Below are 24,047 nucleotides of genomic sequence, written 5' to 3'. Positions count from 1 at the left end.
ATACCAGGACCAAGAGTCTGGTATTTGTCTGGCAGGGCTGGGGCTTCTGTTCAGCCTGCCAGTCTCCCACCAAAAAAAATCATCCCTTAGGATCAGCCACCTCTAAGCCTGCTTCTGCTGCCTGCAAGGGACTGCTTTCCAGTAGCGCCATGTCCCACAGGCACCACCAGACAAACAGCCTGGCTGAGCAAGCTCTGTTCCAAACACAGCAGTCTACAGAACTCTTTAACTGCCAGCGCAGACATCACCTCCTCCTGGATGCCTTCCCTGACTACCACAGCCCCCACACGCGTCCACTCCTGAATTCACACATTCCTCCACCACCGTGCGGACACTGCCGTGTTGTCATCCACCAGCGTATCCATCTCCCTTCACAGCAGGACGGTGACCTTCCTGAAGGCACACCATCGCTGTCTATGGTGCCTCACACACAGCCATGCTCAGTAAATCATACGTGAACAAAACAGGGAAAGAACATATGAACTAACAGATGCTGGAACAAACCAGTCCTGGCAGAGTCGGAGTGTCATGCACCAGAATATCCCAGGCTCAGGCACGCCTGATCCACCCCCGACTCGGGGGCTGGCAGTTCCAAGCTGGGCACATGCCTGGGGGCTGGCAGACAGCTCTCAGCAGGTTGAACTGCATTCAGACACCTGCTTGTTCCTGAGCAAACCAGATGCCAACGCCTCTGGTTTACCAGGTGATGGACATCACAGCAGTTCTCTACCTGGAGGATGCATTTTCAAATGACCAAAGTAAGACTCACCTCAGGGGGCACTTTGGGGCAAGAGGAGTGGGGCAGAGGCAGAAGCCTGGAATAGGGACAGGAAGCGAGGTGTGTGAAACAGAAACTCCTTTTATCCTAGGTCACCTGTTATCTTCACAGAACGAGCCTGGGCTGGTGACGCTGAATGCCAGAATAAATTAGTAGATAATCTCACACACTGCTTTGAGGCACTGACTATCTCACTCCTTGAGGGTGTGTTCTCCCCAGCTGATGCCTGAGGGTAGTAAGTGTGACTTACGGATTTTGTATCTGGCTGGCTTCCACCAGGGAGCATGTTTTCAAACTTTGGCTTAAGAAAAGTAGAATTGTTTTCCACCTCTCTTCTTTGTTCTCTCTGAACCAGGCTTCTTTAGACCCTGCAGACATGGTGAGGGCTCTGTCCTGAGGCCCGGCTGGGAAGTGTAGGTGGGGGCCGGCCCCCCGAGAGGCCCGGTGGATCCCAGTCAGTCAGGTGAGTGACTGGGGCACAACAGACCCAGGCTGCCCTTTCTGTGACAGCACTGACCTTCTGTCCAAAGTAGAGCTTGGTGAAGGTGAAGGTCCTCAGGTGGACGCTCTTCGCCCGGATCTTAGGCTCGAGTTTCTCCCGGAACTTGTTTTCCATAATCATGCTTAGATAGGGCCAGGTCTGGGAGATAATCTGCGAGAACAGGAAGAGGCTCTCAGGGTCTGGTCTGTGCCCCACCGCGCCAGACCCATGGCTGTCAGAAGCTTTTAGGCCTAGGAGCATGGCCATCTCTGGTCTAATCATAGTCCTTGCTAAAAATCTAACTTGGAGTTTCCCTTCAAAAACCTAACATTAAAATTTTATACTTGAAAAATATTTTTGAATATATTTAAATATATGCAAGTAAGGGCCATGGAACTCTTATGCTGCAGTACCCATCTGCCTGCCTGCCCACCCATCTACCCACTTATCTGTCCATCAAACATCGAATAACTACAGCAGTGGTTCTCATTTTTGTGCAGGCAGGGGAACCCCCAAGATTTGGTGCCGTTTTGCTGAGCACCATGAAATAGTCATTCCTGAAACCTAACATTATGAAGCCCTTCAGGGCTGTGCTAAAACATAAATTATGTGAATCTATACTGTGGTGTAAACAAGAGGTAGCTGGTGGCAGAGATCTAAAAAAAAAAAAAAAAAATCACAGAAGAGAAACTTAAATTGTCTCCTGTGGATTTGATTTTTTTCGAGCAACCAGGAAAGGTTGCTTTCAGCTGATTTCTGCAGCAGAATGACTCATGGCCCTAGCCTGGGAACCAAGGGCAGGGCCTGGGGAGAGGAACGGTAGCAGAGAAATGGGGCCTGGTGGCAGGAGACAGTGATCAGACACGGGTGCAGAGGGACGGCTAGCTGGCCAATAGATTCTGTTTGAGGCACAGGCTTCTTCTTCTCCCTCCTCTATCTTGGACCTCAGTTTAAAGATGTGCCTCCCCCTTTCCAATTGGAGGAGGCTGAAGACGTGAGGTTTTAGGGATTTATTGTTCCCCTCTCTCTCAGGGGCTCTCTAGGAGCTGGTCCCATCTTCCTGTCTCGCTGCTTTGTCATTTGCTGAGTACCTCTTGAGTACAAAGCTCCTTGGGACATAGTTTGTGCTCTAGAGGGTGGTTCATCTACACAACTGTTTCCCCATTTGAGCCTTGAGCTGAGGGCAGGAGCCTCATCCCAACAATGGTACGTATCCAGTATCTTGTGTGGGCCTCTGTGTGTTGGTCAAGAAACACATCATGCATGCGGGGTCCATGAACCCACTGACGTACATGTAGGAAGCATGCTATTTTGGGGGGCACAGTACAGGTTTGTTGTCTCAGAAGCCCTGGGCCTGCATTAATCCACAGAAATCTGATCACTCCTCTTAAAGCAGAAAGCTACTTCCTCCAAATTTTACCCAGAGGCTGGGAACAGGTTTTGATGCACTTGGCAATGACATTTCAGGTAAGGTGAGAATCCCAACCTTAGATCAAAAACCATCAGGAAGTCCTTTTTAAATATCTAACCTAAGTCATTCCTGCTCTGGGCTAAGCCTCTATCCAGAACAGAGGCAAGGTTTGTGTTAGAAAAAGCCCTGAGGAAAACTTGAAGGGGGTTGCAGGAGCCTTCGCCTTTAGGGACAGGTTTGGGCAGATGAGGTAGGGGGCCAGACACTGATTCCTCTTCTGTAAAGGGGGGTCCCAGCCCTGGAGTCTCAGGGCCCGCAGGGAGTTCCCTGCATGATCCAACAGCAGTCATACCAGCGATGACAGCTACCCCAGCGTCCATGGTGTGCCGGGCACCCTGGTGCATTAATTACCTCATTAATCCTCACAACAACCCCAAAGGCAGGGACCATAATTATTCCATTGCACAGAGGAAGGAACGAGCTCTGAGATGTTAGGCAACCTGCCCAAGGTTAGACAGCCAGCACTGGGAACCAGGGCAGACGGAGCAGCAATCACTCCCTTTCTCTCCCGGGAATTGCTGATCTGGGCTCGGGGGGGAGGGCACTGGAGGCTGTACTTTTCTATGTCTTGTGTGTTTTCTAACTTTTCTGCTGTAGCCATGTGTTAATTTCACAGTTTTAAAAGAATACTTTTCTCAGGTAAAAGAGTCATCGTTTGGTGATGAGAAGAACCCAGAGGGTGGTAAGGGTGAGAGACAGGCAGACAAGTGACAGCCAGGGCCTTTGTCCACGTGCTGCCCGCCCCCATCCCTGCAGGTGACTCAGCCAAGGGCAGCAGCCAAGGACCAGGCCTGGAGTGAGACCAGCCCCACTGGGCCCACGCTCACCTTACCTTGTTGGCCCACTCCACCCGCTCCACGTCCGGGAAGTGGATCTAGGGAACAGAAGCCCCAAGGGGAAGTTAGACTTGAGACCGGCTCACCCCTGGGAGCCACAGAAGCAGCTGAGCCTGGCAGGGCTGCCTGGCAGGTTCTTGCGCCTGCCCCCACCCATGCCGAGCACCCACCCAGCGCCTGGCCTGCAACTCAGAGCCAGCCCTGCCCTCAAGGAGCGCACGGTCAGGCGGGGCAGGCTGCAAATCACCAGATGGCGCCCACTCACAGCCAGGCCAGTGGCACAACAGATGCTGGCTCCAGCTTGGAGGTGCGCTCCTGAGCGGCTCTGGAGACTGCTCTCCCCTCCCCTCTGCCCCTGCTGACAGACTGGAAACCTCCCAATGGCTTGTGCAAATCAGCCCACAAATTCCATCCCGCTATTCCTTTTAATGACACAAGTAATATTCTGTAGAAAAATTAGTGTCGCTAAGCAAAAGGGAAAATATTTTATCAGAGAATGGCACCCAGTGATAACTGGCGGTTAACAGAGTGACGCATTCCCTTCAGTCTTTTCCAGAAATAAGTATGTGTAGTCGTCACAGAAATTGTGCCAGGATGCCTGTTGCCTGGCACAAAACATGGATCAGTAAAATGCCAGCAACAGCCATCGCCGTCGCCATGCGCCAAGCCCTCTGAGCCCGAGGCCAGCTCCAGATCAGATTCGTAGTGGGCTTGAGACCTCCCAAAGTGGAGAAAAGGTCTGCCCTCCCATCTGCGGGCTCAGAGGCTCGCTGTCCAGGGATTGAGTGGATGTGTCCATGCAGCTCACACACCTAGCGCACACCCACCCAGCCCCAGGCTCTGGGCCAGCCCCACGATGCCCTGAAGGCCCAAACACAGACCCTGGCAGAGACTACTTGCCAGGAGGAGAGCCAAAGGCAGGGCAGAGCAATTGAATTCTTTAGGAACACAGGTTTTAACAGCTCGAGAGGTCAGAGAAGTCCAATGTTTCTGAGATTCCTGGCACATCATCCTATTCTCCCAGCCTCAGTTTCCCCAGCTCTAGGCAGTGGCCCACACTAACTTGGAGAAGCATCTAATATTTCCAGGTGCTGAAGGACTACTACCCAGTTCCCAGAGGGGAAGCTGGCCTAGCCCACAGGACAGACAGGAATGATGTGGGAAGCGGGCAGGGGCTGGGGCAGGCGATCCAGCTCAGCTGGAGAGAGAAGCAGCCTGCTCTCCACATGCTCCCTGCAGCTGCCCCGGGTCAGCTCCCAAGCTGGGTACCAGGCAAGTGAAGTGAAGGGGGGACCTTTTTACTGTCCTCTGTTACACTGCTCAGCACTAAAGTAAAAACTGCTGCACATGGGCCTGGCCTGGGGCCCCAGCACAAACCATAGCCTCATCCCCCAGAACTCTGCCTCCTCACCTTTCAGTGCAGCCGTTCCCAACAAAGACCCACACATACCATTCCCTGGGTCTGAAACACTTCTCTACTGCCCTTTGATTGCTCCCTTCATCACCATCTTAGACTCCACTTCTTCCAGGCAGCCTTTCCAGATCTCTCAAATTGGGGATGGGTGTCCCAACTACATGTCATTGCAGCATATAACACACCTTATTAGAGCTGCTTGGTCTTACTGCCTGCCTCTTCACTGGACCGGAAGCACTAGGGGGCCAACTCAGCCTCGTTCCATATTAGCACCTGTCTCTGGCATATGAATGTCTTAATAAATAGTTCTGGAATGAATGACTGCATGAATGAATGCAAGGTTCTTGCCCTCAAGGAGCTCCCAGGCTGGTGAAGGAAGCAGGCAATTCACAGACCATTTCAGCGCAGAATCCGAGCCAAAGCGGGAGGGGGAACACGTCACAGATGAGAGAGTATGGTTACAGCTGGGCTCTCACTGGCACCTCTGCTCCTCTTCTGCCCAAACCTGCTGGCTGGACCCCTCACTCTCCTCCTTCCGCCCTAACCACTGCATTTCCCATCCTCTCCCAGGACACACCCCTGCCCCTGACCCCAGGCAGTTCTGCACCTCAGGGAGCTGAGAAGTTATGATCTGCTGGACCCTAAAAGGTGATCCAGCTTGACGGGTCCAACCTTGGCTACACTTGGGAGTCAGACCAAGATTCCTGAACTGCCTCACACCTACTGAATCAGTGTATCAGGGTGTGCCCTTCCACATTATTTTTAACAAGCTCCTGGCACGACTCTGGAGTTCACTCAAGGTTGGTTGTGAGGTATCGATGAGCAGCCCATCCCTTGCATTAGAGTAACCCACACTCGCCCTGGCAGTGAGGACAGCAACAGAATGCCCAGGGCCCACACTGATTAAGTCTCCGTGGTCTTTCTGGGCCACCCACATCTGTATTTCAGGCTTCTAGCTAAGAGATTCCTCCATATGTGAGCCTGAACCCCCGGACAGAGCAGCAGTTCAGACCAAGAAAAGAAGACACGATCAGGTCACCCCATTTTGCCTCAGGTACCCTGAAGGCCCTGCCTCAGCCTGACTTTCAGCACCTGCCACCAGTCCCCAAGTTGCTGTTACAAGAGCAGAGCCACCTTTGTGCCCCTGAAGAAGTTCTGGATCAGGGAATGAAATCAGAGACACTGACATGAAACAGCTCCTCATACCCAATGCTTCCTTGGTCTGATGAGACAAACGAGTCTATTTTTCTATTATCAGTGGTCTTTTTTGGATCTTTCCCCACTCCCAATTCTCAAAGTTATTCTATGTTTTTATCTATTGGCTTTATATGTTAGCTCTTGCATTTAGGTCATTAATCTGTCTGGAATTTTTTTGTAGAGGGTAAGATAAGCATATAATTTCAGCTCTACAGTCTCACTAAGGCAACTTTGTAACATCACACACATACACCCTCTTTTTCACAGGAAAATCTTTCTTCTCAGGAGGGACCATTCACAGCTCATGTTTGTAAGAAGTGGTGGTGGTGGTGGGGAGAGGTGAGCAGCTCCGAAAGGGTTCCCCTGATGGGTGAGTACTCATTTAATTACAGTGGCTCTTTTGTTTCCTTTCTTGTCTCTGCCTGTTATGTGTCATAAGAAAAAGATTTCATAAAGAGAGGCTTCCAAACTTCTCTGGGACAATGGGATACATTCTTTGATTAATAAGTGGAAGCTTCTCTCTAAAAGAGTCCTAAACTTGGCCATCTGAGCAGGTACTTTAAGATTTTTTACTGTTTCTCCTGCCTGAAACCTGACAACATATCTCAGAGAATTTAATAACTCTATGATCAGAAATTTGGCAAAACTAGAAGTCTAATAGGGTTTAAAGAAAAAATCTCCTTGGCAACTTTAAGGCCTTCCTAACAGATAATCAGAACTGTAACTGCCTGAGACTAAACAGACAAAAGGAAAAAAATGGGAAAGAATTTTAAAAACACAAGTGACTGAAAAGATCCCTTTACCCAAGCAGCCCCCTGCAATCTCCTTAAAAATAGTTTATCAAGAACAAATAAAAATCTTAAAGCCCTAGCCGTCTAAATGAATAAACTTATTTCAATTGTTATAAATTAATGGGTTTTTGCCTTATTGCACCTCTCTAATGGCTAAAAAACTTTTTTTTTAAATGAAACTCTTAGGTCTCTGTTTGTGTCTGTCTATATATGTGTATGTATATCAAACTCTGGAGATTATTAAAATTGTTTTATATAGAGAGCTGTTTAATTGGATTAAAGGAATTAAACACATAAATTAAGAAATATTACAGAAATTGAATCAAATTCTTTTCAGGATCACATGATCTAGGAAATTATTTAATATTAAAATAGATTTAAGTCTGGTTTAACTAAAAAAATGACATGTCGCTAAAGTTATCAATATTTAATATGATATTTTTATTTTATCTGACTTTACAAAAAAGTAAGTTTATACTCTCACTGTTACGGAGTTTATCCACAGTAAAATAGCTTGGGATAATAATTGACTTTGTCTACTGTCTCTTAGATGGTTCATAAGTGATCTAAATTACTGAGAATTAATAGATTAAATAGATATAAATAAAATAAATGGGTTTTTTTGTGAAACTGTATAGCAATAATTGTTTTATGGTATGTATACTTAAAAATAGTTTCCCTAAATCTTTTAGTAACTTGATACCTTAGAATTTTACTAAGTTAAATTAAAAGATAGAAATAATTAAATATCTAAGTCATTTCTAAATAAGATAAAATACTAAAACATTAATTGCTAACTAATTAATGTTTACCTACTTTTGGCTTCTTTTAATGCAGAAAAATTAAAGATATTTGGGTCTGTTAATAAAAACGTTTTTATGCTACATTAAGCACATGTTTCTAAAATTATAAAATACATTTACCAATCAAAAATTTATAAAAGGTATTCAGATTGGCAAATTGATGAGGGTTAAAAATTCTCATTAATATGGAAGGATTGAATATGTGTTTTCAATAAAAGATAGTATGCAGTATAGAGACACATTTTCATTAAGGGAAATAATTTTGTACTGGTTATTTCAGAATGGAAAGAATTTTTACCTTGTATAATCAAGCTGGCTAAAATTAAACTGTTATTATAAAGATTGTTTTTGAAAATTAAGCTTTAATATCAATGATGTATTTATGTAAAGCTAAAACTTAATGTTCTTTCATCTGCTAAAAGGACAGTTTTTCTACACTATTAGTCCATTCCTAATAGATTTTATGAAGTTTTATGCCTAAAAAATGAAGTTTTACGTTTTATATTGTCTTAATCATGTCCTTGATTACTTAAGAAAACTGAATCTTTTCAAAGTTTTGCTTACAACCATGTAACCTTCTGTATTTGCCCTTAAAATATTTTATTGTCACTGTTGGTTAAATGGGTATTATTTTGTTAGCTATTATTCCATAATAATTGGTGATTTTCCAGTCAAATATCCAAACCTTTAGATATGTTTGACAAAATTCCCAAAATTGGGATCAAAATAAAGTATTATTAATCTACAAATAACTTTGGAATGTTCCAGAGGTCCCCTGAAACACCTCAAAAAGTTTGCTTTCTCTCAATATAAAAAACAAACATTAAACTAATCAGGCCTATTTGATATGCTAAAATTACATGGGAAGCATTATAATATAAAAAATAATTATATTTATATACATATATTATTAATATAAATGTTCTAAAAATTATATAAAATTCTGACATGTCGTGGTATAATGCTAATTTACAATCTTTCTCTGTCACTGAAAGTTATAAATTTTGTCTTTGAAATATAAACACACAGGAACTAACCAAAACACTGTCCACAGAGACTGAAGGGGAAATAAAAAGGCCTTTTTAAAATACAAACTGTTGTATAAGCTCCATTGCCAAAGCCGATCTGTGAAAGAGCTATGGGTTTTCTCATAGAAAATAATAAGGATAAAACAAAATAACTATAAACAGAAAATAGGATGTTTTCGGCAGACCAAGGTATACAGCATGAAGATACATTTTTGTTGAGTGAAAAGAGAAATAGTGTTTTTTGGATAAGGAAAGATATAAAGGACAGGGTTTTTGTTTTGTAAAGGAAGGAAAAAGGGAAAACATTTTGTCCTAGAGTAAAATGATACTTTCAAAATAAGGAAAAGATAGGACAAATTCTGAAAGGTATGTGAAAGTTACAGAAGGTTTGTGTATGTTGTGGAAGATTTGTGGAAGTTGCAAAAGGTTCATGGAGAAGGGATCTTGAGAAAAAAGATATATATATGGTCAAACTAAGATGGAATGGATATCTAAGTTAATTACCTTATTTACATGTATGTAATGAACTCTCACCAGATCTTTAACAATGGCCATTTTTAAGTCTTTTATCATTTACAGACAATTATTATTTTACTCTGATGCTGTGGAAAAAAATGTTCCCATAAACGTGTTTCATCTTCAAAGAGATTATAATTTTAAAAACACAACACTGAACTCAGTAGAGATTTACAGAACTCTAAGGATAACTGGATCCACAAAACTGCTAACAAAAAGATCCAGACAATAAGAATAACATGGGGCTAAATAAACTGACACGAATAATTGTAATTTTCATGACTTTTTCTATCAAATATTACTGGGTTTTGATCTTTGTTTTCCAGATACAAGAATTTTTTTTTCTTCTCCTAAGCTACCTATGACCTACAGCAATTTGGTAACGTATACTTTTGTAAGCAGAATTAAAGCATTTATCTTTTCCTTTCTACCTGATCCCTCCAAAATGTCAGGTACTCTTAACTAATCCATGTATAACCAAATTCAGAGGTGTTGCCTCTTAGATTCATGGTTCTCAATTCAAAGAAAGCTCTCATAGGTCACCGGACAGCTAAACTAACAAAGGATTTGAAGTTCAAAATTACTACCATGTGAAGAGTGCAACATCTGAGTGGACAACTAAATCAAGTTTGTGAACCAGGCTTGTACAACCTACAATTTTGCCTTACTTTAATTCCGTTCCTTCCCATCTCACAAATAATATGAGAAGCCACGCACTCACTATAATAGTTATTATTTCCTTTTTCCCCTTAATTTCTGACTAGAACGATAACTCAACATTGAGCATCATCTTTAAACCTACTTCACAGGTCAAAATGTACAACTGGTTGTACACACAGTCAAAGATGTCCAATGCCTGATGATGTCATGAAAGTATCAGATTTGCAAAAACAAAAAACAACCTTTGCCTTGGGGAGGTATTACAATAACCACAACAATAGCCAACCAGGAAAAATCTTTAAATTCCCTTAGATGAGTTATATTAGACAATAAAATTGCTCTTGACCATTTCCTAACTGAACAAAGTGGGTTTTACTCTGCTGTTAATACTTTTTATTGTACTTGGATAAAATGCATCTGATAAAATAGAGACCTAGATAAAACCTGATAAACCAAATAATTAAATACAGTGCCTACGAATGCTTCGTGGTTCTCCAATATCTTCTGCTTACTATACTCAGGTATTTCCTCTGGTTCAAATCTACTCTTCAAATTGGACTTGGCATTTGTTTGTTATTATAGAAATTTTTGCTTTTATAAAACTTTGTTTTTGTTGTTTTTCATATCGTGATGTTACAAAGATACCACTCTGATCATGGCTACTCAATGTTTTGAGATGATTATTAAGACCTATAAGACTTCCAATGAGAAACCTGAAGAAGCTATAGAAGATGTTTGCCCTTAAAGAGAAATGACGGGAAAGCTTTTCTCTGTTTTGGTGCTCTTGTTGCTCAAATGTGACCTAAGGCTCCTAAGAAAAAAGAAAGCCATTTTCCCTCCTACAGGGGACATAATATACCAGGAATCAGCCTGCCTGGCTACGAGGAACTGACAATAACATGCCATGCCTAAAATAAACCATCCCAACAATGGAGGACTAATGATGCTCTTAATAAGTGATCAGTGCTGCTTTCTGATAATTGATCAGCAACGCTTTCAAGGAAAGATCTTGATCAAAAGGGGAAATGTAAAACAATAAGTGGAGCTAGAGCTGCCGTCCCAGAGGAACTGTCTTGTAGGTCTTATGTTTTAAACTTTTGGAATGTTAAAACAAGGCAAAATAACCTTTGGACTGGGCCTAAAGCAACATGATACCTCAAAGAACTGTTTGCAAAAATAACAAGAAAGCAGATATGATTACTGGACTGAAAATTAAAAATATTGTTTAGAATCAGTCACAGTGTAGGCTAATCTGCACCAATAGAAATGCCTTCCTTCCTTTGATGTAATTGTTCTACTTCCCTTTCTCATAAATACCCATTGCCTTTGTCTCCTAATAGGGACATTATTTGGGCTTCTGCCTGAATCAATGCTTCCTGAATAGCTATTCTTTGATCTCAAATAAATGCTTGTTGCCTCTCACTTTGAAAGGACTTTTATTTTTAGGTTAACAAGCTATATTTTACACGTGAGGAAACTAAGGCTCAGAGAGGTCAGAAAGCTACAGCTGAGACCTAGATTCAGAGCTGTCTGTGCTTTTCCATCCCCCGAACCCCATTCACTCCTCTTCTTTAAATACCACCATGTTTTCCTCTTGGGTAGAAAGTCTCATTCAGCAGAGGATTGCCTTTATGGGCCCTGAGTCCTTATTGGTAGGCCATGCTTTACAGCTTACAGAGAGCAATCCATAGACATCTTTATTTGATCCTCCTAGGGCTGGATAAGGCGAAGAGTAAAAATGCAATTATCCCCATTTTGCCAAGATCACCCAGGTGACCAGAACTCTGATCTCACCTGTGTGTGATCTGAGCCCAGCCTTCAAATCTTTTTCTCATCCATGTCCCCTCCCCCTCCTCCACCTGAAATGTCATCCTTTGAAGTCCCTTTCTTAGTGTTTTTTTTTTAATTAACAACCTATTCCTTGTGTATTTAAAATTCCACCTTTGTGAACCCACCTTTCTCATGTATGAGATGGGCACAATACTTCCAACTCCACAGAGTTCCTGAGAAGACGAAATGAGACAATGCATGTAAGTGCTCAGTGTCTGGCTCAGAGCGAATGCTCCAGAAGTGGTGAGTGTTGTTGGAAGTTGTAGGTGCAGACACTCTGACACCTTTGACCTCAGGTACATGCCAAGAAGAAGGTCACCTGGACTGTGTGTCCATTTCTGTCTGACTCAAAGCCAGCAAATCTCTAGTGGGTGTCCCAATGCCTGCATCTCTGCCCTTTGGGAGACCACTGAGAAGGGAGAATAGAAAATGAGAGAATAACACAGAGAAAGTGGTTGAGGCCACGGGGGAAGGGCCATGGTTGATTGTTGTTTCCCTGGCCTCCACTGACTGGCAGAGGGATCTGTGACCCCTGATAAAGACAGGCACCGAGAGGCTGGGCCCAATGCTTGTGAGGTGCTCCTGGGAAACTCTGCCCCCAGGGAGCTCCATAGTGAGGCACGACAAAGGGATCCATCCAATCAGAGCCTGTCTTGTGTCTTCCCCTCACTAGGCAAACAAAAGAAAGGCAGGAAGACAGGTGGCTCACTGTTAGACTGAGTCCTAATGTCGCTGAACTTTTGTTCCAATTCCCCATGAGGCTGGGGGTATCTGGGACCAGCCAGGGGGGAGACACCCACACCACCTGGCAATGCAAAGGGTTCTGAAACTTTTCTGTACAAAAACACCACCTAGAGAGCTTGTTAAGATGTGGCTTTGTGGTCAGGGCCTTAAAGGACTGGGGCGGGGCCTGGAAACTTGCATCTTTAACAAGCTCTCCAGGCTGCTCTGATCATGGTGGTGAGGAGATGGAAGGAGTGCACGGAATAAAGGCTGGAGGACCTGCTGGGGCCTTGGAAGAAGGTGGCTCCTGTGTCCCCTGGGGTTCCTGACTAAGACTCCAAAGTCACAGCATGTGTCTCCAGGTGTGTTCCTGGGAGAACACCAAATTCTTACCAGCAGCTTACAGACCTCAATTCTTTTACAAAGTGACTATCATTTGTACCACAAAGAACAAGGGGAGGCAAAAGCCAGCAGGTGAAAAACACAGTATCATGATGCTGCCTGGCTCTGGGCGCTGCCCTTTCCCCTAAGAGCTGAACCACTCACACCCAAGGCTGCTTTTTGTAGACAGGCAAAGGAGTAGGAGTGCAACTGGGGGGCCTCCCGAGGAGCAGGGGCTCCTCCTGACTCTCTTCCTTCAGCCGCAGGTTCCTCATCATTGAAAGAAGTGAGGCTGTTAATTCCTGGGCCACCTCGATCTACAGTCAAGAGAGATAATGGACACGAACCCACTTCTAAATGGAGACAAATGCAGCAACTCTAATAAGGTTCCACCCCGCAGAAACATCAACAGTCGTCCGACTGATATATTTCAGGTGTGAGCCTTTCTCCAAAGCAGGCCTGGAAAACTGCAAAGTTCCCGGGCCCTGGTCAGGTCACTAGGATCTCAGCTGCCTGCTCCTCCCCCCGCAGCCCCCCTAGGAGAAGCTGAGACAGAGCCTCAGCCCCATCTGAGGCCTCCCTGAGCTCACACACCTCTCGCTGCTGTTAGTATACTTGGGCAGAAGCTGCCCAGGTAAAGTGGGCTAATATTTTCATGACAGCATTTGTGAACATTGTCACAGGAGGGGCAGTAATGAGCAGGAGGGGCAGGATTGAGTAGAGAAGAGACCGATTATACACCAAACACCAGGCTAAGTCACAGTTCCGGGCTAGCAGATGCCACCAAAGAGTCCCTCATCAACGCTCTGTCTTTAGGAGATCGTGTGCTTTATTTTGCAGGCCTTTAGGAAAAATGATTCCAAAGCAGTGAGGAAATGGAGCCAGAGTGCTGGTTACCTCCCATCATGGCAGGGGCCCAGACAGGGCCCACAGATGGGCTGGGGTTGGGGTGGGAGGCCTGCTTAGGAGCTTGTGGCCCCCAGACCCTCTCAGGAGGCAGAGGGTGGCAGAGCTTCACTGAAAGGGCCTGCATGTCACTAGGTGAACCTGCTCGTTCCTTCTCACAGGAAGGATAGCTCCTCCCATGGGAGCAGCCCATACAAAGAGATACAGAGACAGACAGGCATACATGGACGCATACATGGAGACATACACACCAAGATGTGTTCACACACACACACACCCAGAATTAAAGAAACACCTCCACAGAATCACACATATACACAAAGACATACACCCTCTTTGCTGGGGGAAAAAAGAGAGCCTCATGGCTTTGTCTGCTCCAAAGCAGTCTTTCACACACTCCTGCTGACTCCAACTGATGTAGCCAAGCCCCTCCCCAGGCTCAGAGAAGAGACCCCTCATTCTGGGTGTCCTGCAGGGATGTCCTACATAGGAGGCCACATTGGACTTCAGGCCAGCTCCTGTCTTCCCAAGAGAGGTCTTGCTCTGTGGGTGCACATACAGGGTTTCCTGCTCTACCAGAAAAGGGGCACTCAATTTCACTCACTTGTCTTCTGATAAAGAGCCTTTGTCCCTTTTTTCCCCTCTGTTCTTGAGTGGCAAATATTCAGCCATGAAAACTGCTTTTAAATCTGCCCACTCTTCTGTTTAAAATTACCCTGCTAAAAGTGCTTGAAGGGAAATAATTGGTTTCCCAACTTGAAATTCTGGCTAGCACTGCTCTGGGGGAATCCACAGGCTCCTTAACTACACACCCAGCCTGCAAACTGGCCTAAGTCAGCTGGACCCAGCAGAAGGACAAGTGAGCAGATGAAACCCCAAAGGCAGTCATCAGTGATAAGAACACTGGTGCCAGGAGCCCATCACCCTTGGCGGAGGGACAAGGGCTTGGAGCAGAGAGGGAGTGCCCTCAGCTGTCCATTGTCATTTTTTCAAGGAGACCTGAGTGTGATTGTAAGTTGCTAGAGAATTCGACAATCCAGTTAGCTTTGGTAATACCTGGAGGTTAAAAAAACCTTATTCTCTTGCATAGCAAACTAGTAAAAAGCCAAAAAATAAAAATAAAAAATAATAATAATCTGCAATGCTGATAAAGCCACAGTGCAGTGGGAATGAGAATCTTTAAAATGTTCATAAGCTTTGATAGATCAGTTTATGCAGGAATCTACAGGAAGGAACTTGAGAAACATGGACTAAGATTTATATACAGACGTTCACTGTAGCATTCGTGTAACAGATTTTTATTGCGAGCCTACTAGGCACAGGGCACTGAGCGAGGAGCTGAGGGCACAGCGATGAACAAGAAACGTGCCGTGCCTTAAAACAGCATTCAGTTGGGAGGAAAAGTCCGACATAAAAATAGGCAGGTGAAAATCAGCATGGGAAGTAAAGTGACAGAAACACGCTCAGGGTACTGTGGGGACCAGAGGAGAAGGGTCCTAGAGCAGGTGTCTGAGCTTGGACTTGAAGAAAGAGGCAAGGAGCCAGACTGGCAGATTAGAAGGAGAACTTCCAGACAGATACAGGAAATGCTCCCCACCTCAGCTAGCCATATGAATAGGGCAACCTTAGAAATAACTAAAATCATCAGCTAAGCAACTTATGGTATATTCACATTAGGGATATCATAATCCTTAAAAACATGTTTTCGGAGAATGTTTGTAATAGAAGGTTGAGAACATAAAAAATGAGAAGGTAAAGGAGAAAAAAGAGGGTACAAGTTTTTGTAAAACTGCTTTCACGTACACATTCTGTACAAAAGAAGGCACTCCAACATAATGATGTCTTTCTGGGTGAAGATACTGGGTAAATGCTAATTCTAATTTTTACTTTTAGGCCATTTCCAAATATTTTTACAATGGGAATAGTTTTACTTTAATGACCAGAAAATCCAGATATTTAACCAGTTTATAACCAGTTACTTTAAAAACATAAACGCACATGAGCAAAGGAATGGAGTGGGTGATTCTGGGGTTTTGAACCATCCTATGTCCTAGAGAAGTTCCTTAGCTTGTCACTCTGAGCGTTTTGAGGACTCATGACTCTTGGCACACAGGAAGGGACTTAGCAAGAATGGCCACCCTGCACTCCTATAGAGAGGGTGGGTTTGCAGGAGATGGGTCCTGACTCCCAGTGTGGCCAGAAGCCGTCAAGTCTCAGACCGTTGGCTTGAAATAACCGGGTGTATTAAGAAAATGGGTTTCATCCCTTTAATAGTTCCCATGGGGAAAACATCTCAACTCTCTTCTCTATTTGCAGTATAGAAGGAGAAAGAAAAGGGAAGTCACTTTCCTCAAGCATATGTGAATACTTCGGGGCTATAAGCTTTAGGTTTCCTGAGATTTAAAAATCCCTGGAACTCTGCCAGGAGAAGTGACTTTAATAGAGGTGGGTTAGAGAAGCAAGGAGGAAAGGAAGGCTTGGCCACAGTTCCCTGCTTATGTAGCTGGGTTGTGGCCTTCACAGCCATCAGGAGGCAGCTCCCACCTCCCAGTGGCTCCCCCAAAGTCCCTGGGGATATTCCCACAAAGGTGCCAACTCTGCCTGCTCTGGGCCAGGAGGCCAGTGGAAGCTGGTGATCAGCTCTCCACAGCTTTCTGACCACTGGAGAGGGGGCCACGATAGAGACGAAGGACAGGGGTTGTCCCACCCTTGGCCCTGAACCTCACCCACTACATAACCTCCTAATTACTCAGGTCCTCAAGGCACTTGGCTTGGAAAAAAGGTTGCCGTGGACACTCCTGCCCCAGAAAAATTCAGCCCATTGTAAATTAAGCAATGGGCAGTCTCACATGAGTTTGGGTGTCAGAAGTTGCTGTCCAGAATCTGCTCACCTCAGGATGAGATGATGAACTCAAGTGCCCAAACCTGTGGAAAACTTTGGGCCCAAAGTACCTCAACCCCTACCGCAGCCAGCAAACCAAAGTGCCACTTCCTCCAAGGAGGCTACCTGGACCACTTCTAGCCTGGGTAGGTCCCCTCCCCCAGGCTTTCTGAGAGCCTGCACTGCCACCTTTAGGACTGATCACCTTGTATCAGAAAAAGCTGTTCTCCAGGCTCTGAATCTTCATCTAGCCCAGGGGTTTCTTGAGGCAGGACCGTGTGTCACTCTTGTTGTGGGCCAGCCTGCGGCCCTGTGCCTAACACATTGCAAGTCCTCAATAGATGTTTGCCAGCTGAGTAAAGGATGCCTAAGATCCCTGTGCTGGGCTTGGAGGAAGAGAGGGAGGAAGGCCCACATTCTGTCCCCCTATTGCCCAATCCTGGCCCAGGACATGATAAGTCCCTAAAGCATCACTAAGACATGGGGCAGAGACCCAAGGAGCATGATTAAAATCTGCCATGCCTCTTCCTTCCTGAGGACAGGCCTGACGCCAAGCCATAGGAATGACCTCATAGGACTGCAGGGACCTCATGGGTAAGAAGTCCCCCAATTTCAAGTGGCCCCAAACTAGTCCCGATGAGGTTTCACACACTGGCTCCAAGAACTGAGCTTTGTGATTTAATCTGAGAGTACCCAGACTAGCTCAGAGTTGTCATTGCCTCTACTTCCCCTAATTAACAAAAGTATCAGTACTAGACAGACTATGAGAGCCTGGGCCCTAGAAGATTGTGGCTCCACCTACAAAAGGAATGTCAAACTCTGTTCCAGGAAAGCAAAGCACTCAGCCTTGGTTGTGGGCCTGAATGGCTGCTATCGAGGCTTGGAGGGGACCATCCCAGGGGACCAGCATCCCCGGGACACTACTGTGAGCCTTGGAATTCTCACTGCTTTGGGGGAATGGTTCAGCTTTCAGCAGGCATTCCCAGACACATCCAGTTAGATGGGGGGTAGGAAAATGTAGGCAACAGGGTCCTATGGTCATGGGGCACCAGAGAAAAGCCATGATAATCATGGCAGACTCCTTAACTAAAAAGACCCTATTGGACATCTCCTAAAACTTCATCATTTCCAGAGAGGAATCAGGGACCCAGAGAAGACGGGACCTTCTCAAGGTCCTCCAGTGACTGAGCAAAGACTCCAAGTTCAGATCTGCCATCAGATCACATCAGTTTCCCACCCCCGCAGACACACAAGGGTTAATTGTCCCTAACAAAGCTGCAGACTGATTGCTATCAGCTGGCAGGAGAGCTAGCCGCACAGACCTGAGACTACAGACAGACAAAAGACAAAGTTTCTGACAGTTCCTTCCCCTCTCTACTCTGCCTCAGGCCCTTGTCCCCCAAACACCTCCAGTCTGACCTGAGCCAGGTGAGCTCTCACCAAACTTCCCTTCTCACAGCCAGCCCACTCGTGGCCACGGCAAAACAAGTATCTGATAACTCAATCAGCCACCTGGTCTAGGCTCCACGAATAACCATCAATGCATGAAGCAGCCAAGGGCCGCTGGGTACACAAATCCAGGAGTGTGGCCTGCACAGCTTCTAGCAGGGCCCTGCCACAGGGGTTGGGGGGCAGTGCAGCAACAAAGATTACCCCCAGAAGGGTCTTGAAGAGCCCCGAGGATGGAAGAATGGCACTGAAGGTCAGAGGAAGTGGTTTCTGGAGCACCAGAGCTGAGTTCCATGAACCCACAGGACAGTCCCGGGCAGAGCCAGGGCCACAGGATGGGCTCTCGGGGATGTGCTCCGCACGTCCCTCCTACTTGCTCCACCCCCTGCCGTCATCCTGCTCCAGAAAGACATGTTTGCTGCTGCGACACTTGGGAATGAGTTTCATATGAGGAAAAGGTAGTCAGAGGCCTGGGCAATGAGAACACAGAGGCGGTCCTCACTGAGCCCTCACTGGTGCCTGGCTCTGAACAAGCAGCTTTTCAGACTCTCAACACATCACAACTGCGTATAGAAACAGCTTTCAATGCCCGCAGCTAGATGAGTGGTGAACTGGGGTTTCACCAGCTCTATAGCACCAAGGGCTCTACTTTGTCACTGCGCTGTCCCCACAGTCCCCAGCCCTGGCAGGGAGGGCTGACGGAGGGAGCGCTTAATTCCTCTCAAAAATAGACCTAAAAACTGTGCGCAATGAACACTCACATGTAAATGTGGCGGCCACGCTTCCGTTCAGAGGATGAGCAGCGGAGGCACCCTGCCTCCCTCTCCGTGTGGACAGGCACATTCAGGAGGCGAGGGGATCCCCGGGTTCTTCACAGGACCCCTTTGAAAGCAGAACCCCTTCTCTGAGCTACACCTTCCACGGAACGAGCCAGAGGAGGGGCAGAGCGGTCTGAAGCTTGACTAGAAGCAACCTGCTTTTATTGGTTTTTACAGGTGGGGACAATGAGCCCCAACAAGAGAAAGCAGATCACCTGGAGGGAGCAGCTTGGGGTGATGTGTTGAGAAGAAGCCTAAGGGGCCAGGGGCAGGAAGGGCGGCCTGATTGAGAATTGAGTGCCATGGGCTGGCAGGGGAGCATGATGGTGCCTCCACTCAGCTCAGCCTGGCCGTGGCCTCCACTCCGTCACAGGGGCTTGGTGCAAATCAGCACACAGCTTAACAAGCAGCAGGTGTGATGGATATGCCCTCACACTCGCTGGGTGCTGCTCTTCAGGGAGCCATTGATACAACTGTGTGAGGCCTGAGTGTGGCAGCCACATACAAGGCCCTTGAGATCCTCAGTTTTTCTTCAATCCATACAAGGAAATCAGTTCTCAAAATAGGGAAGAAGGCATGCTGAAAGGTCCACACGTAAGGTAAAGGCCCAGTGCTCCAAAATTGTGGGCAAGGGTCACGCTGCCCCCACCATACCCGGAGCCACGTCTCTCTGTCTTCACAAACAGTATGTGTTCCTCGGGAGGCAGAGAGAGGATGGGAGAAGAATATTCAGTCGAGTAGGTTTCAGGTTTTCCACATCATCCCCGAGATGGGCCAGAAAGTCCACATTTACATCTACTTGCATATTCTTCACAGGTGTTCAGAGATGACCAGCCTCCCCAGACCTGCTCCTTATTCTGGATTCGTAATCCCAGTAACGAGCGCCCAGCTCCCCAAATCAGAAGGTGGCCTGAAAGGCCCCTGGATCCTTCTTTCACCCCAATCTTGAGGCCACCAAGCACCTAGAGTCCCACTCTGCACATCGCTCACCCCCTCCTCTTGAGCCCCACTATCAGCCTCTTTGCTCAGATCAATTTCTCAAATGGTCTCTCTCCCCCAGCTTACTCCTGCCTCCATGCTGAGTTTGATAGGGCCTTTCCAAAACCTTCCACAGACTCCTTGCGGCCGTCAGAATCAGGCCCAACCTCCATCAAGCCTGCCTCAGTTTGGCCCTTATTCCTCAGCCTGTACTTCACACTTCAGCCCGGCCAAACCATCGCGTGCTCCCTCATATACTGGCCATGCCACACCTCCGTGCTGTGCTCAAAAGCCTCCTTCTGCTTGGACGCCCTTTGCAGCACCACTGCCTCCATCCAAAAGGCTTTCCAGGCCCTGGCTCTCCCAACTGGACAGCCAAGTCAGCCAGGAAAGTCTGGAGAATGCAGGCTGAAGCCAGGCCTCCAGGACTCTGCCAAGGAAACAGGAGGCTTGGGAACATTCTGATACAGAAAGCAAGTAGGGTGCCCTTCACTCCAAGCCTGCGCCCCCTGACTGGGCTCTGTTCAGACTCCCAGCACCAGCTTCCCTGAGACCTCTAAAGCAGCTACCTATTATGCATCTGCCTCCTGCCTCAGATTGCCCTCTTGGAAGGAGAGATACTGTCACCTTCCTCGGTGTCCCAACATCCAGCTGGGTCAGGCCTTCGGTATGGTTTATGGGGTGGAAACCCAAGAGATACCTTCTTGTATTTGTCATACATATCAGGCTGAGCACCCTGTCAGCTAGATCCCTGTAGTTCTGGGCCCCGCTCTCTCAAGAAAGCCCAAGCAATTTCTATGCTGTTTTGTGCATAGGGATGGGGGTGGGTTGGGGGTGTCAGTGCCCCTAGAGGATCTGATTCTTGCCCTAAATCAGAAACACTGCCTTTGCATACAGCTGAGTGTCTAGAGGCCTCCCTAGTACAAGAAGAGGCAGAAGGGGAGGGCTGTCACTTGGGGAGGCCTCACATGTCCAACCTCATGGGCTGAGGCCACCATGGGGGTCACAACAGAGGTCTGACAGGTGGCCTGGGCTCACTCAACAGTGAACACGGAGTGTGGACAGGTCCAGACCTGCTCTCTGGGTCCACACCTTTCATGATCACAAATCTCCATTGAACAACCAGGATGGCCAAAGTCTGTAGGAGACAGGTCCAAAATACTGACCCCATGGCTGTTACCCTAGGAAAATGGTCACTGTCACTTTTTACTGCACACCCTTAGCAGTAAAAGTCTTTGACCCCCTAATCCCCAATATACATAAATCTATTTACAAAGCTTTACAGTCAATCCATATATTAAATATGAGTAACTGTTATGGGCTGAATTGTGTCTCCCAAAATCCGTATGTTGAAGTTCTAATCCCTAGTACCTAGAATGTGATGTATTTTGAAATAAGGTCTATAAAGACTCTAAAGAGGGGATTAAGTTAAAATGAGTCCCTTAGGGTGGACCCTAATCTAATCTGACTGGTGACCTTATAAGAAGAGGAAGTTTAGACACAGATATCACAGAGGGAAGACCAAGCAAAGACACATGAGGGAAGACGGCCCTCTCTAAGCCAGGAGAGAAAGCACAAAAGAAACCAACCTTCTCAACATCTTAATCTTGATAAATCTCTGCTGTTTAAGCCACCCAGTCTGTGGTACTTTATGGCAACCATAACAACCTAATACAGTAAGCCTTAATTTCTCTTTTTTAAAACATAAAATAAATATAAATAAGCCGTTCTAATATTTTCTTCTCACCCCACTTCGGATGCTACTGTTATGGGCAGGTGTGAGGAACCTATGCCTGGGTGGATCTTAGAATACAAGCCTCAAGCCAGAGGAAATGAGGGGTCTGGTGGCCACTGGACATGTCCCCTTGTGGACCTGAGTGCATCTGGAAGAGATTAGAGAAGGGTGGAGCCTCCAGCACCCACAGAGGTAGGTTAGCCACAGACCAAGCCTTCGACTAAACACCCCTCTTACCAGTGTTTCCCCCACTCACCTGATCACAAGATTCCCCAGGGTGCCTCAGTCCCACTTGGGAGTTGTGAGGAGGGCCCAGAACTTTTTATCAAGCGGGCCAGGTTATTCTCAGTACCAGTAGCGTTTGAGAAACCATAGTCCAGACCATTCCACACCAGGAGATAGGTTTGTAGCTGTAGGGTGACTCTGTGTGTGTGTGTGTGTGTGTGTGTGTGTGTGTGTGTGTGTGTGTGTGTCTGGACATGTCTGAGCATCCCTACCAGACAGACGGAGGGAGAGAAGCCCGTGACCCAGAGCTGCCGGCCTCTTCCCTGCCCCTCTCAGCCCCATCCCCGCACTCGCATCCCTAGCCGGGCTCCCTCCCTTTGTCCTGACTTCTGCTGAAGGCAACTAAGTCTGCAGTTTCTGTCATCGCATTTATGGATCAGTGTTGCGCCCAGCGGTCTTTGAATCAGCAGGGAACGGGAAGAAATGCCCCCCGCTTCCCTCCCGAGTAATTTTGTTGAGTCCTAGACGCCCTTGTTTTTCTCCTGGGTGTGGTGCGCCCGTGACTTTTCTGCCAGGCTCTGGGCCCTTAAATGAAACCCAGGTTCTGTCTCGCAGCTCAAGGGGATGAAACTGACTGGCAGCGAGGGGCACAGCCACCGCCCCCAGGGTCTGTGCGCCGGCTGCGGTCCGGGACCAGGCGTGCCGGTTGCTGGTTTCCTGCCATGCCTCACGTCTACGCGTCCCAGCTCCCCAGCGGATCGCAGGTTCCTCCCAGACCTCCAGGGGTATCCGCCCCACTCCGACCCCCGCCCAGCTCGTCAAGGCTCACCCAGGCCGGCAGGTGCTGGCCTAGCAGCTCTCGACTGATGAACTGGCGTTCGTTGTCTAGGAATTCGAAGGCGGCCGCCATGCGCCCGAGCTTCCCACGACGGTTCCTACGCCACCACATCCACAGCAAGGCGCCGAGCAGCAGCCAGGTTATGCTGAGCCCCAGGTAGCCGGCTAGGTAGACCGGCGCCAGATAGAACAGCACGCGCGCCACGAAGGTGTAGAGCTCGGGCAGCAGCTGGCTAGACAGGCGTGGGTCGGGGCCCGGCGCACGCTGCTTTCCTTGGGAGCTGGCGGCACCAGCCGCGCCGGAAGCGCAGGGCTCCTGAGCTTGCATGTCGCCGCCGCCGTCTTGCCCTTTCCAAAAGCTTCACTTGATCTGAAGTCCGCGCGCCCCGACGCCCGGGCACATCTGTCCGCCAAGCGCGAGGACCTGACCGCCGCGCCGCACCTGCCCCGCGCGACCCACGGGCACCGTCTGGGCGTTCCAAGTTCGGAGTTCCCTGCTGCGCACTCGAGCGCCAGGCCTGGGAAAGCACAGCCGGCTGCGCTTCTCTGCTCTCAGCCGACCGTTCCAAAAGTCTCCGCCCTCGGGGACCAGCTTAGGCAGAAGGGGGCGGGGTCAGGCCACCCGGCGGGCGCTTGCCGGGGTCTGAAAAGGAAGGAGTTGAGGAGGGAGCCCTCAACGTCCCGCGCAGGCGTCAGCGGATGGTGCAGTTGCAACACCCGGGTAGGTAGAACCCGGGGTGGACCAGGTGCTGCCCCAGGCGGTTTATGACTCACCAGTGGCATGTGAACAAATGGCTTCTCGTGGATAAACATCACCTAAAACCTGTTTCTGACACCTAGTCTACAATATTTAGCTGGGCGGGCATTAGAGGGCCTCCCAGCCCCAGGGTGGGCCTGACCGAGCCTGAGCCCTCCAAGTGGCCCCTAGAGCCCTACATCGCTGCCTCCTTTTCTAGCATCTATAAAGCTTAGATCTAGCTCCCAGCCAGCGCAACCTGGTGGAGCTCAGGGACTGTCCTGTGCCCCTCACTCCCCACCTTCTGTACAGGTGTCAGTTCGGATCTTCATTCCATCATCAGACCGAGACTTCCCGGGAGGCCAGGTCAGTCCTGCTCATCTCTGGGGCACAGCAAGTGATGGATGAATTACAACAGAAATGATGAGCAAGCCCTGGAGAGCTTGGGGTTCAGTTGTGAAGCCCAGAGTTTCTATCTAATCATTTCTGAATGACCAAAGCAGGTGGAGGTCTGAATCTCCAAGTTTAGGCAGTAAATCTACAGGAGAACAAAGAATACATTTCTGTTGGTTT

At 47.6% G+C, this 24,047-nt stretch overlaps 1 protein-coding gene across 1 annotated transcript in view; it reads right to left on the bottom strand.

Moving 5' to 3' along the window:
* The window catches only part of ESYT3 (extended synaptotagmin 3), a 48,057-nt gene extending 24,608 nt beyond the window's left edge, over nt 1-23,449 (bottom strand). Inside the window, exons 1-3 of the mRNA XM_019747665.2 lie at nt 22,731-23,449; nt 3,563-3,604; nt 1,296-1,430 (exon numbers count right to left, since the gene is read on the bottom strand). Coding sequence (XP_019603224.2) covers nt 1,296-1,430; nt 3,563-3,604; nt 22,731-23,066 — 513 coding nt within the window. The 5' untranslated portion in view covers nt 23,067-23,449. The remainder of the gene's footprint in view (nt 1-1,295; nt 1,431-3,562; nt 3,605-22,730) is intronic.
* Between the last annotated feature and the right edge of the window lie 598 nt (nt 23,450-24,047).

This window comes from Rhinolophus sinicus, linkage group LG10 (genome assembly GCF_036562045.2).
Source record: "Rhinolophus sinicus isolate RSC01 linkage group LG10, ASM3656204v1, whole genome shotgun sequence".
Taxonomy (NCBI): Eukaryota; Metazoa; Chordata; class Mammalia; order Chiroptera; family Rhinolophidae; genus Rhinolophus; species Rhinolophus sinicus.
Note: the sequence above shows the minus strand (reverse complement) of the source record. Positions and strands in the feature narration are given on the sequence as shown.